The 14,183-nt window shown below is 53.1% G+C and overlaps 2 protein-coding genes across 2 annotated transcripts in view; one reads left to right on the plus strand and one right to left on the minus strand.

Annotated features, from left to right (window-relative positions):
* The window catches only part of ABCC6 (ATP binding cassette subfamily C member 6), a 69,303-nt gene extending 64,778 nt beyond the window's left edge, over positions 1 to 4,525 (plus strand). Inside the window, exons 29-31 of the mRNA XM_008068912.1 lie at positions 50 to 216; positions 3,914 to 4,108; positions 4,417 to 4,525. Coding sequence (XP_008067103.1) covers positions 50 to 216; positions 3,914 to 4,108; positions 4,417 to 4,525 — 471 coding nt within the window. The remainder of the gene's footprint in view (positions 1 to 49; positions 217 to 3,913; positions 4,109 to 4,416) is intronic.
* A 2,614-nt stretch (positions 4,526 to 7,139) lies between these two features.
* The window catches only part of ABCC1 (ATP binding cassette subfamily C member 1), a 103,052-nt gene continuing 96,008 nt past the window's right edge, over positions 7,140 to 14,183 (minus strand). The window contains exons 29-34 of the mRNA XM_021717985.1: positions 13,276 to 13,399; positions 12,540 to 12,802; positions 10,285 to 10,387; positions 9,437 to 9,676; positions 7,810 to 7,945; positions 7,140 to 7,309 (exon numbers count right to left, since the gene is read on the minus strand). Coding sequence (XP_021573660.1) covers positions 7,140 to 7,309; positions 7,810 to 7,945; positions 9,437 to 9,676; positions 10,285 to 10,387; positions 12,540 to 12,802; positions 13,276 to 13,399 — 1,036 coding nt within the window. The remainder of the gene's footprint in view (positions 7,310 to 7,809; positions 7,946 to 9,436; positions 9,677 to 10,284; positions 10,388 to 12,539; positions 12,803 to 13,275; positions 13,400 to 14,183) is intronic.

The raw sequence follows: 14,183 nt of genomic DNA on the forward strand, positions 1-14,183 counted from the left end.
GGTGGGAGGCACAGCGGGGCCCTGCGCTGACCGCCGTCCCTCCTGCCAGGACCCCGTGCTGTTCCCCGGCTCCCTGCGGATGAACTTGGACCTGCTCCAGGAGCACTCAGACCAAGCCATCTGGGAGGCCTTGGAGACCGTGCAGCTCAAGGCCTTGGTGGCCAGTCTGCCCGGCCAGCTGCAGTACGAGTGTGCAGACCGGGGCGAGGACCTGAGGTGGGGCCACCCCTGCATGGCGGGTCCTGGGAGAGGTGGGGAGAGAGTGGAGGATGGCCGGGTTCTCCCCTGGGGCCTCCAGGAAGGGCCTCCCTCTAGGATGATCAACCTCATTCTGATTTAATAACCACACATCTCCTAGCTGCAATTCCAGACTCTAACATGGTCTCTGAATACCAAGCTTTTTTTCCCAAAAAATTAGCTTCCTAAATTTATTTGGTGACAGACTCAACCTCAACAGACATGAGGCTATTTATAATCCTGTTTTTTTTTCTTTTGAGTCAGAATCTCACTCTGTCACCCAGGCTGGAGTGCAGTGACAATCTTGGCTCACCACAGCCTCGATCTCCTGGGTTCAGGCGATCCTTCGGCCTCAGCCTCTCAAGTAGCCATGACTACAGGTGCGCACCACCATGCCAGGCTACTTTTTTTAAACTTTTTTTTGTAGCAATAGGGTTCTCTACATTGCCCAGGCTGGTCTCGAATTCCTGGGCTCAACTCTACATTGCCCAGGATGGTCTCGAACTCCTGGGCTCAAGTGATGCTTTCACCTCAGCCTCCCAAAGTACTGGGATTATAGGTGTGAGCCACCACTCTGGCCAGAAAATGTTAGGTGTGGAAAAATACACATACGATTTACCATCTCAACCTTTTTTAAGTGTACAATTTCAGTAGGGTTGGGTATATTCATATGCACTTCCCCTTCCCCCAGGCCCTGACAAACACAACTAGACTTTTGTTATGGCCGGATCCCATCAAGAGACTGGGAGAAAAGGGGGTGATTAATTTCTGTAACAAAGGTATAGGGAGATGGGTCAGCATTACTGCCAAAAAGCCCACCCCCACCAACACAAATTCATTCCAGTATTTATACTCCAAATTCATAGTCCTGTGCCCACCCAGAGTTTGAAGTCTACATGTAGTGTTATCATGATTCAAGACTTATATTGACAACTTGTAATATGTGACCACTGACAAGACAGTCTCCTGGCCATGCTCATTTTAGATAACATTTTGGAATTTACAATATGTTCTCATATAGGTTTTTTTTTTTTTTAGAGGAAGGGGCGGACAGTTGCAACATTTGGAAGGAAAGGAAAATCACAACATTTAAAATGATAGTTTTAAATTGTTTTAAGCCAGGTGCAGTGACTCACACCTATAATCCTAGTATTTTGGGAGGCAGAGGTGAGAGGAATGCCTGAGCTCAGGAGTTTGAAACCAGCCTGAGAAACATGGCCGAGACTTCGTCTCTATGGTGGTTCCATGCCTGTGGTTCCAGCTACTTGGAAGGCTGAGGTGGAAGGATCGCCTGAGTCCAGCAGGTCGAGGCTGTGGTAGCCATGAGCATGCCATTGCACGCCAGCCTGGGTGACAGAGTGAGACTCTGACTCAAAAAAAAAAATTTGTCTTCCAACAAAATTGTTTCATCTTCTATTCCCCGAGTCACACTCTCACCAACCCAATTTCATCTATTCCCAGAGCCTGGCCCATAACAGTCTGATGTCCTCGTATTCACAAGATGGAGGGGAGGTGGGCAGTGCTCGCACCAGGCTTTCAGACACACCCCTGTTGGCCCTGGAACACTCTCCTCGTCATCTGTGGGTCTGGCTTGTGGCTAGCTGTTCTTCAGCACCAGCAATGGCTACTAGAGAAGACTGGCCAGTACAGTCGGGCAAAGCTGTGCTGGAAGAGGAGGGGGAGGGGGTGGAGGGATGGAGAAAATGTTTACTTTTGAATTTAAGTGACTTTTACGTTTAGCCCAAATCAGCTACAAAAGAACACGAGTTTTTAAGACTTTTCTAGATGACTCTTCTAATGTAACCCAAACGGCCTCTTTTCAGCCTCTGACACTTTTTGTCTCTGAGTTTGCCTATTCTAGATACCTCTGAGGCTCACACAGTAGTTGTCTTTTGGTGACGGCCTTCTGTCCTTAGCATGATGTTCTCAGGGTTCATCCATGTTGTAGCCTCTGTCCAGATGTCCTTCCTTTTCAAGTCTGAATAAGATTCCTCTACAGGGATAGGCCACATTTTGCTTTCCAGTCATGTGTTGATAAATAACCTGGGTTGTTTCTACCTTCTGGCTATCGCGAATTATACTGCTGTGCAGGTACATGCCTTTTAAAAAAACTGAGACAGGCCAGGGACAGGAGCTCATGCCTGTAATCTCAGCACTTTGGGAGGCTGAGGCAGGAGGATCGCTGGAGCTCAGGAGTTGGAGATCAGCCTGGGCAATACAGCAAGGCGCCACCTCTACCAAAAAATTTTTAAAAAAAAATAGCCAGGCATGGTGGCATATACCTGTGATCTCAGCTTTGAGTCTCACAAGCCACCCAGATGGGACGATCTCTTGGGCCTAGGAGTTTGAGGCTGTGGTGAGCCATGATGGTGCCACTGTACTCCAGCCTGAGCAACAGAGTGAGATCATGTCTCAAAAAACAAAACAGCAAAAAACAAAAACCTGGAGACATTCTGGATTCCTAAACCCTCTGACCTCGAGGGTGTTAGAAGGGACCATGGGAGGCCCATGAGAGGCCTGTGGGAGGCCATGGTTTCCAGCTAGAGAGGCACAGGCACTGTTGCTCGGTGAGTGAGCATACATGCAGGCTCCAGACTGCCGGGTCTCAAGCCCAGGCTCCCCCACTCACCAGCTGTAGGACCTTGGGCAAGTTAATCTCCTGCATCTGTTTCCTCATCTGTAAAATGGAAATAATACCTCTTATCTACCTGTGCAAGGATGAAGTGAGTTATATGTGCAAAGCTGTGGAGACAGTGCCTGGTGTATAGGAAATATTCATCTTAATCCTCAGAGCCACACTCTTGTCAACCCAATTTCACAGAGTTGGGATCTGAGGCCTGAGACTTGTCCGGGGTCACCCGACTTGTACACAGTGAGGCTGGGGGAAGGCACAGGCACCCCGATACCTGCAGGACCGTGGTAGGCTCTGGTTCTCTGAAGGGACACTGCTTCGTGGAAGGGTTTACTGGGAGAGGCAGCAGAACCTGGCAGGAGGCAGCCCCAGCCACGCCAGGTCCCCCGGAGCCCGTTTGCATCGGGGTCAGAAGTCTCATGGCCACAGGACCGTGATCTTTAACTTCCCTGCCTGTAATTAGGGGACATACTTTATGCCAGGGGCTTACTCTGCAACAAGCACACCACTGCTATATGCCCCATCTCATCTTCGCAACTCTGTGAGGAAGACCCCGCTAGGAGTACAGACTCTGGGGCCAGAGGACCTGGATTCATATTCTGCATCTACCTCTAACTTTGTGACCTTAGTCAAGCTGCTTAACCTCTCTGTATCTGTTTCCTCCTCTCTCAAAAGAAGAGAGCCATGGGAGGTCATTATGAGGACTGAGTCAATGTAGACACATGCACTTCGAGTGTGTCTGGCACATGGTAAAGACCATAGAACAGAACACTTAAAAAAAGAAAAGAAAAGACAGCCATTTCCCAGGTAGGGAAACCGAGTTGCAAAGGGTTTGAACGACTTGCCTAAAGCAGGCCTGCACAAAGATGGCAGGGCAGGGACTTCTACCCACCTGGCAGATCGCAGGCCCTCCATGTGGGGACAGGCACACATAGGCACCTCCCTCCTTCTGCACCATCACAGGGGCCCATCGGAGGGCATGCCCCGTATATCGTGCCATGCAGGCAAACCAGCCCCTGGCCTAACATTCCCGCTTGTTCCCAGTGTGGGTCAGAAGCAGCTCCTGTGTCTGGCACGTGCCCTTCTCCGGAGAACCCAGATCCTCATCCTGGACGAGGCCACGGCCGCCGTGGACCCGGGCACTGAGCAGCAGATGCAGGCCGCCCTAGGGGGCTGGTTTGCGCAGTGCACAGTGCTGCTTATTGCCCACCGCCTGCGCTCTGTGATGGACTGCGCCCGGTAAGACCCTTCCCAACCCCATTAGGATTCCAGGGCAACCCCACCATGGTGGGGGAGGGGGCAGATGCAGGCCTGGGACACAGGGTACAGGGTGGACAGCTGAAGGGCCCTGGATGCAGCTGGAAGGGGAGGGATGCCCCCAAACACTGGCCCAGTGGGACGGGTGCTGGGGACACATGCCCAACAGATGCTCCAACCCTGCTGTCAGGGTCGGGAGAAAACCTCAGTGCAGGCACGCTGGGCTCTCAGAGCTGCTGATAGCCTGGGCCATTGTCTAGAGGGCTGCCCTGTCTTCTTCTCACCCGCAGGGTGCTGGTCATGAATGAGGGGCAGGTGGCAGAGAGTGGCAGCCCAGCTCAGCTGCTGGCCCAAAAGGGCTTGTTCTACAGGTTGGCCCAGGAGTCGGGCCTGGTATGATCCCGGCTGGCAATGGTCCCCCACATTGGGTCAGCCTGCAGCACCCTGGAGAAGCAAGTGACCTGGGGTCATCAGGGGCTCCATGCAACATTGAGCCTAGACCCTTCTGCTGTCTGGGAGGAAAATGGCTGATGATGACCACAGACCCAGGCCAGCCCAAGTTGCTCTGTCCACCCTGGAGCCAATGATGAGGCGGCTCTCAGCCCCAGCTGCCTCCTGGACTCACCTGGGGAGCCTGAAGACAACCACGTGCAGGCTCTGCCCAGACCTATTAAATCCGAATCTCTGGGGCTGGGGATGGCAGGTGTGTGGATGTCTTACAAATTAACCCTTTTACTAGGGGACCATCCTAGACCCACAAGCACATGTAAGAAATAGTAACACAGAGAGATCCGTGTAACCTTCCCTCACTTCTCACAATGGTAACATCTTGCAAAACTCTAGGACAATAACACCCAAGACGGGGACATTGATACAATATATCAGTCTTGCTCAGATTTCCCATTTGGCTTGTGTGTATGTGCAGTTCTGTGCAGTTTCATCACATGTGTAGATGCGTGCATCCGCCCCACAGTGAGGACACAGAGTGGTACCAGCCCCACAGGGACCCTCATGTTCCCATCTTGTAACCACGCCCACCTCCCTCCCACCCCCAGCAACCCCAGGTTCATTTGGGGTGTGTGTGTATATGTTTCCCCCGTAAGAGACAGGATCTCACTCCATCATCCAGGCTAGAGTGCAATGGCACGATTGTGGCTCACTACAGCCTCAGCCCCCTGGGTTCAAGTCCTCCTGACTAGCCTCCTGAGTAGCTGGGAATACAAGCGCATGTCACTGCACTCAGTTCATTTTTATTTTGTAAAGACAGGAGTCTTGCTTTATTGACCATGCTGGTCTCAAACTCCTGGGCTTAAGCGATCTTCACACCTTGACCTCTCAAAGTGCTGGGATTACAGGCATGAGGCCACCAAGCCCATCCTCACTTTGGTTTGTGCTTTTAAAGCTCCCCATGTGATTGCAGTGTGCAGCCAGGATTTGAGAACTATGCCCCACCCCTCCTGCTGCTCCTCCACCCTGACATGAGCTCCAAGGACACACCAGCTAGGTCCCCTCATGCCAAGAATGGGGCCTCTCTGGGTATGAGCAAGTCCAGTGTGCAAGTTTAGTCCACAAAACTGAACACAGAGGTGGGACTTCTCAGCCCCACTGGGAGGACTGACCAGGACTTGGTGCTTTTCTTACATGTTGTCAGAAGACCCCAAGTTCCAGGTTCGTGGGGGAGTCCCCACAGCCATAGGAACACCCAGAGTTCCTGTTCACTTTTCCATTATAGATGCTGTTGAAAGCCACAAGTCTGGCCAGGTGCAGTGGCTCATGCCTGTAACCCCAGCACTTTGGGAGACCAAGGAAGGAGGACTGTTTGAGTAACAGAATTCAAGACCAGCCTGGGCAATATAGCAAGACCTCATCTGAAAAAAAGGGAGAGAGAGAGAGAGAGAGAAAGGGAAAGAGAAAGAGAGAAAAAAGAAAGAAAAAGAGAGAGAGAAAGAGAAAAAGGAAAAGAAAAAAAACTAGCCAGGCATGGTGACACACGCCTGTAATCTCAGCTACTCAGGAGGCTGAGGTGGGAGAATCGTCTGAGCCCAGGAGATCAGGGCTGCAGTAAGTCAGGATAGTGCCACTGCACTCCAGCATGGATGACAATGAGATCTCATCTCAAGAAAAAAAAGGATCTCAGACACTGCTATGTGCTCCCAGGGGGTCAGAATCGCCCTAGCTGAGAATCTCCGGCTCACATGCCCCATGGCCATTGATAATCCGCCAATACTTGGGCGCAGTGGCAGTGTTGGTGTCAGGAGGGGCCTGAGGCTGCCACCTGCTCCCCAGGACACAGGGCCGGCTCCACCCACCAGACCTCAGGGTCATCCTGATGGCCCATCCCGACAGGGGGCCTGTGACTTCCCCCCCTCAGTCCAGAGTAATCTAAATCTAGATGGAACTGCAGCTTCTGCCTCCTCTGGGTGTCTTCAAAATGGGATGGGTCCCAGCTTTCGCCTGCCGCCCCCATGCTGGCAAAGCCCTGGGCCCACTATTACTACCTACAACCAGTTCCATTTGTTCCATTTTGCAGGTGAGGAAACTGAGGCTTGGGCAGTTGCCATAGTGTGCCAAGGTCACTGTGGCAGAGTGGGGAATGGCTCCTGGGTCTGATGCCAAGGGCCAAGTCATCACATGGGGCATGTCTGTGTTTGAGGGGAAGGTGCCGGGTGTAGCCTGTTACTTCTCAGTTGGGAGCTGAGCCGCCACTAGGCCTCCCTGCAGGATCACAGGCCAAGGCTGCTGTGCATCTGGTCACCCCCGCTGGGCTTGCTTCAGGGCCACCAGCTCTCAGAACATGCCAGGAAGCAGAGTATGGGCCCAGGGGGACAGTGCCGTGTGAGGATGTGGGAGGGAGGGCGGTGGCTGGGACCAGCGTGGTGGCAGCCTGGAGTGGTCAGGTTCTGAATGCTTTGCAGAAAGTCACCGAATCTGCTGCAGGTCTGGCAGGGGAGTGTGGGGGGTGGGGGTGAAAACGGCTGAGCAGCCCGACCCTGGAGAGCACTAGCCTGGCTTCTCACTCCTCTCCAGCCTGGGGGGACCCTTCCCATGAGAAGAGCTTTGCAAAGGCTGAGCCCAGGGCCGACACAGAATAGAGGCACAACAAAACTTCCTTCCCCGGTGCCGCAGCAGCTAGCTGGAGGGGGGCCGATGCCACCTCTTCATCAAGCAGGTTACACGTGAACCCTGGATTCACCAGAGCACCCAGCTGCCCCACCCCAAGACACACCCACAGATGCCAACCAGGCAGAAGCCTCCAGACCTGCTTAGGATCTGACCTGGGATTTTAATCCTTAGGGCCATGCTCTGACACAGAAGCACATCTCACATCTGAATTAAGACCCCCACCAGCAGATCCAAACACAGCTAATTCCAGTGGTTGTGACCTCACCAGCTTTTACCTGGGCACCTTCATATGCCAAGGTCCCCGATGCAGGCCAAGGATTTAAATCAAGGGACAGCAATGCTTGAGGGAAAACCGGCAGTGCTAGAACGTTCCATCTGCACCACTTGGCATGTGGTCTCAGGTGTGGCAGAACCATGTGCTCCCCAATAAGGCATTCCTCGCTACCCAGACTCACCCAATCCAGAGTCGGAAACCAAACTGCCCCACTGTCCAAAACCTGGAAACCACATCCATTAGAATGGGGAGAAATACTCTCCCACAGACAGCCCTGCATTCCCACCTTCCTCTATGGCTTGGCTGGGGTCATGTGACTCTCCTGGGCCCATGGGCTGCAAGTGGGACTGCCTGTGTCGCTCCAGGTCTGAGATAAAGAGGGGGTGCCAGTCATCCACCTTCCCTTTCCCTGTTGTGTGAACCTGGAAGCCAGCCCTGGAGAGGCGATGTCGTAAAACCACAAGTCAGGATCAGCCACTACATGGAAGGCGAATACCTGGAAAGGCATCTGACCCTCATCAAGAATTGTATACGTGGCCAGGCAGAGGGGCTCATGTCTGTAATCCCAGCACTTTGGGAGGCTGAGGCGGGAGGATCACTTGAGCCCAGGAATTAGAGACTAGGCAACACAGCAAGACCTCATCTCTAATAAAACACACACACACACACACACACACACACACACACACACACACACACACACACAATTGTATGAGCAAGAAATAAACTCTTGTATTCATTTCCCAAGAGTCTTTGGCTGTTGGTTACTGCTGGACAGCCTCACCTATCCTAACACAGAGAGACTTTTTAAGTGTCAATCTGGCCATGTGCGATTTTTGCCTCACCTGTGTCTAAGAGCCTGACCTAGGCTTTGTGTATCACACACGTCACTGCTCAACTTCATAACAATCCCATGAGGTAGGCAGTACCAGCCTTGTTTTACAGACCAAGAAACTGAGGCACAGAGGCCACACGACTCTCCTAGGGTCACACGACCAGCAAATGGCGAAAGCAGGACTCAAGCCCAGGTCTGTCCAACCCTGAAGCCTGGACTCTGTCTGCGCTGTCCACCCCCCAATCCCCACTCAATGTCTGACCTCTAGACTTTCTGTCTCTGACAATGGCTCCCACTAGAGATGACAAGTTGGCCAGAAGGAAAGACCAGAAGCAGATAGGAAGATGCCACACCCTGACCCATTAAAGACTGCAGGAACTCCACGCCCCAAAGAAAATGGAACAGTCGTTTAGAAAGAAATAAAATATTTTTTTTTACTGCAAATGTTCACGTTTCCAGTGTAAGTCATTACAAAAAGATCTCCAAGAAAAACGTGGTTTATCTAACGTGAAAGAATGGTATAACTTACAAAAAAATAAATATATATTTTCACCTAAAAGAAAGATGCTCTCTGGGTTTGAAGTCAGCAACGTAATTCATGGCAAGGATGAGCCTGGGGCAGCCGCGGCTCCCGCCACCTTCAGGATGTCACTTGGGCCCCAGCCGAGACATTTGCAGGACAGGCTTGGAAGGCCTCCGCTTCTCTGTTTCTTCCAGGAGCTCGGGGACCAGCGGCCACAAACAGGCCGGCTTTTGGCTGTCCCCTGGGAAGGCTGCTCCCTGATCCAATGCTTTTCCGCCCACGAAACCAAAGTCTCGAGACTGGTTTTCTCATTGGAGCAGTATTTAAAGAAAAAAAAATCATTGATATTCAAGAGTGGGTTCTTGTCCTGGAAGGGAATCAGGAACGAAATCTCAGGGTCCCCACACTGCTGCCCCCCTGGTGGCTAACCAGATGCCAGGGGCGAGAAATTAGAATCGAAAATGAGAAGCTCTGGGGGAACTCTTGGTACCGACCAGTAGTACTTGGGAGGGACCTCATGCTCTGTATTTTGGGACCTGTGTCTCTTTCAGGTACCGAGAGGAGCAAAGAAAAGAGGCAGGAAGGAAAGGAAGGCTGGATGGTGGGGATGGGGAGCCCAGCTGCAGTCAGCCCCGTCGACCATCCCTGGCTCTGGAGTTCCAGGTCGGGGTCATCTGTCAGTGCAACCAAGTCCTTCGAGGAGGACAGGAGCGGGGGTGCACAGGCCGCCTCAGACCTCTGGCGCAAGCACTGGTGGAGGCAGCACTGGGGTGTCGGTTCCCAGCAACTGAGTGCCTGGAAGACCAGACGTAGGAAGGATGAGCACCCAGGCCCCTGGTATGCTGCCCACGGGCAAGAATGATGTTCATCTCAAAACTGCAGCCTCAAGAAAGGCTGCATCCTGGGTAGAACCCGACGAGGAGGTGGGAGGCGATGGGAAGAGCTGGCGGGGCCAGGAACGTCGCGAGGACCCAGAATCACAGACTTCACTGGAGAGTTGGAGGCAGTTGGCAGGATTTGGTGGCTAGCATGTTCTACACAATCAGTTCCCCAGGAGTCAGGCTGCTTTCAAAGCTCCTCTGTGTGGGGCACCAGGAGCGCACGCTTCACTCCCAGGGGCGTGGGGCTGGGTGTGCGTCTCCTTAGGATTCCCGAGGCAGGGTGTGCCTGCCCCAAGCAGGATGCCTTTCCGTGCCTTTCCTGGGTTTTCACAGCCTACTCCGGGTGAGAGGGCTGGACGGTGGCAGCTGCTCTGGGTGTGTTTTGGGTTTCTGGATTTGGTTTTCCTCTTTTTTTGGTTTTGGTAGGAGAGGCTTGACTTACCAAGGCTCCTGATTCATCCCTGGACACTGGCATGTTGGCCTTGCAGTTCTGACCAGACATGCCAGCAGCAGGGTTCACACCAAGCCAGCATCTTTGGCCATGCTGTAGAAGAGACCTCTCTGCTGCAGGAGTTCGGAGGGGGACCCACACTCTCGGATTTCTCCTTTGTCTAGGACGATCACCCTACAGTGGGAGGGGATACAAACATGAGGGGCAGGAAAGGGGTTGGCAGCTTGTGCCCCCTGGACCCACTTGGGCAAGCCATTGCTTTGGGCCAGGCCCCTGACATCTTCTGCCAGAGCCACGGCAGGAGCCTTCCAGCTAGTTGCCCGCCCTCAATCCTATGTCTATTCCATGTCAAACTCCTTGAGGCTACCTCCTTAATAGCTACCCACCTCAACAATGGTGGGAACAGTAACAATGACAAGAGTGTCAACTGTTCACATTCATTGTTCCATTACACTTAGAATAAAATACAAGGGTTTTACCATAGTCTACAAAGGGGGTCAGCACATCTTCTAGGTTCTTCTTTATAACGACTCATTTCTGCTGTATTTTTAGTGTGAACACAGTCAGAAACAATAGGAAAATGAACAGGCATGGCTGTGGACCAATAAAACTTTATTCATAAAATCAAGCAGGGGACTGGATTTGGCCTGTGGGCCACAGTTTGCTGACATCAAGTAATCTAGGTCCTTGTTTCTGTGTCCCCTGGGATCTCAAAAGCGCCAACACTGGCCAGGCACGGTGGCTCAAGCCTGTAATCCCAGCACTTTTGGGAGGCCAAGATGAGAGGATTGCCTGAGCCCATGGGTTCGAGATCAGCCTGGGCAACTTGGCGAGACCTCGTCTCTACAATAAATCAAACAAAATTAGCTGGGTATGATGGCGCATGCCTGCAATTGCAGCTACTTGGAAGGCTGAGGCAGAAGGATCGCTCCCAGCAGATAGAGGATGCCGTGGCCGTGAGCGTGCCACTTTACTCCAGCCTGGGTGACAGAGTGAGACTCTGACGCTGACACACACACACACAAAGCACCAAAAAAGCGCCTGTCACACAGCAGGTGTGCTTAGTGATTTAAGCACATCATGTCACTTCCTTGCTTAAATCCTTCCAGCGGCTTTACAGTGACCTCCGGAAAAGTCCCAGACGTTGTGCTCTCAGACCCAGCCGCTGCCTACCTTTCTGGCGTCATCTCCTACCACTGTCCCCGCCATTCCAGCCTCCAGACACAGTGGCCTCTTGCTAGCCTTCACACTCAGTAAGGGCGTTCCCATCACTGGGCATTTACACGTGGCTGTGCCTTCTTCCTTTAGATTGAAGGTTGGCAAACTGTTGGCCTTCAGGCCAAAGCTGGCCCACCGCTTGTTTTTATGAATACATTTTTTGTTTTGAGTCAGAGTCCCACTCTGTCTCCCAGGCCGGAGTGCAGTGGCTCGCTCATGGCTACCGCAGCCTCGACCCGCTGGGCTCAGGCGATCCTTTCCCCTCAGCCTTCCAAGAAGTTGGAACTACATGGTGTGCCACCATGCCCGGCTAATTTTATGACTTATTGTAGAGATGAGGTCTCGCCAAGTTGTCCAGAGTGATCTTGAACCCCTGGGCTCAGGCAATCCTCGTTACAGGCATAAGCCACCACATCCAGCTATGAATAAAGTTTTATTAGAACACAGCCATGCTCATTCATTTGTATATTACCTATGACTGCTTTCAAGCTATAACATCAGAGACCCCATGGTCCGCAAATATTCTGGCTCGTCACAGAAAAAGGTTGCTGATCCCTGTCCTGGATCTTCCTGTGGCCGATTCTTTCTTATTATGCAGGTCTCAGCTCAAATGTCACCTCCTCAGGGAGGCCTTCCCTGACTACCCATGTCAAATTCAAGTCCCCCAACCCTGTCACCAGGGCCACATGATGACTTTGGCAGGCCCAGGCACTGACACCTGCCATGCCCAAGGGATGCACAGGCCCCACCTGTCAGTGTCCTGTCCCCTTGTTACGTTTCCCCCCAGCACTTCCTGCCCTCTGGGGGCACACTGATCTGTTGCTCTGTCTGCTGTCTCTTCCCCAGCTAAGCCGCTTGGCTTCTGAGGCAGGACCTGGTCCGACAGCATCCTGTCGGGCCCCCAGAGCCTAGAGCAGTCCTGGGAACGAGGTCAGTGTGCCATGAAGACAGGTTGATGGGATGAATGGTTGGTGATGCCAGAACTACCTGGTACCACCCGGGAGGGAGAGGACCCCCACCCCGGGACTGTGGCGTGGCATAAGGATGGTGCTGAACTAATGAACGAATGAGTGAAGGAGTGAGTCAGTGAACTCAGGCCAGGTATCACCTTGTGTAGTCCATGATGGTGTTGAGCCGGTGGGCGATGGTCAGCACAGTGCAGTCGTCAAACTGCGTCCGGATGGTAGACTGGATGAGGTCATCTGTCTCCAGGTCCACGGCCGCTGTGGCCTCATCCAGCACGAGGATCTTGGTCTTCCTCAGCAGGGCCCGGGCCAGACACACGAGCTGACGCTGCCCAACACTGGGCAGGAGGACAAAGACCAAGAGACAGAAGGTCAGACCACCCCTGACCCTCCACTCAGGCCTGGGCTGGGAGAGGGGAGAAGAGATGTGCTGTGCTGCCAAACCAAGAGAGCATGTTCACCCCCACATCTGTGCCTGTGGCAGACATCACTAATCAATCAGAACATATCTGCTGCTGAACAAGAGGCCGGCTCAGAATCATTCTCAACGCAGGACTCCAAGGTGATATTCAAGCTACCTGCCCAGGTCAGTAGGGGTGGTGTTGTGGGTGGCACATGGCTCCACATCCCCATGTCCCTATCTGACTGCCAGGCCAGCACAGGTGACTCTGGATTCAGTCACAGGCCTTACTTTGGCCAGTGGGATTCTGGCCACACAAGGTCAACGGAGGCTTGATACGGGAATACACAGGGCAGGAGGGCTCACACCTTGCACCTCTACCATCACTGTGACCACACGCGTGGCTGGCCTGTGGGAGGATGAGGGACACACAGGATGCACCCTTACTGCTCTAGCCGGGGTCAAGTGGGTCAGCCAACTGCCAGCCGACCCCAGACGCATGCAGAGCCCAGCTGAGAGCAGCGGGGCTGCCTGCTGACTGTCCTGGTATGGGAGCACTGACCACTGCTGCGCTGCTGGACACGAGTGTGGCTTTGTGGCTGGCTGCCAAGGAGAGAGACAGTGGAGGAACCAGGCACTAAGGACTGACACAGAGCAGGACCGGGGCTTCCCCGCTGTGCCAGGCATTAACACTTCAGGTGCTGGATCACAGGCAGACCTCAGACCCTGGGAGAAGGGCCAAGGTAGCTGGGCAAGGCGTGAGGACCTAGGAGGCTTGCAGCAGTGCTGTTACCAACTGAGAGAGAAGCTTTCTATGGTTTAACCACCCCCCACAGCCTCTCTCAATTGAATGGAGCTGATGTAAGAAAGGAAACGAAGGCTGGGCATGGTGGTTCACGCCTGTAATCCCAGCACTTTGGGAGGCCAAGGTAGGAGGATTGCTTGGGCCCAAGAGTTTGAGACTAGCCTGGGAAATACAGCGAGAACTCGTCTCCACAAAAAAATGCCCCCAAAACTAGCCATGTGCCTGTAGTCTCAGCTACTTGGGAGGCTGAGGGGGAAGGATTGTCTGATCCCAGGAGGTTGAGACTGTGGTAGCTGTGAGTGTGCCACTGCCCTCCAGCCTCAGTGACAGAGGGAGACTCTGACTCAAGAAAACAAACAAACCAAGAAACAAAATGTATTGCCCATTCTGGTTATTGTATTTCATGGAATAAAGAGCCTGGGTCGAAACCCATTTTACAGACACATATACTGAGACTCCAAGTGGAAAGGGGGCTAATGGCTTGTCTGTGGCAGAGCTGGGGCTTAAATCCAGGGCTGACATAGATGCAAGAGGACAGAACGTCCACACCCTGGCAGAGGTGGCTCCCGAGATCTCACCAGC

Source organism: Carlito syrichta, unplaced genomic scaffold (genome assembly GCF_000164805.1).
Source record: "Carlito syrichta isolate Samal-C Ts95f unplaced genomic scaffold, Tarsius_syrichta-2.0.1 Scaffold311662, whole genome shotgun sequence".
Classification (NCBI taxonomy): Eukaryota; Metazoa; Chordata; class Mammalia; order Primates; family Tarsiidae; genus Carlito; species Carlito syrichta.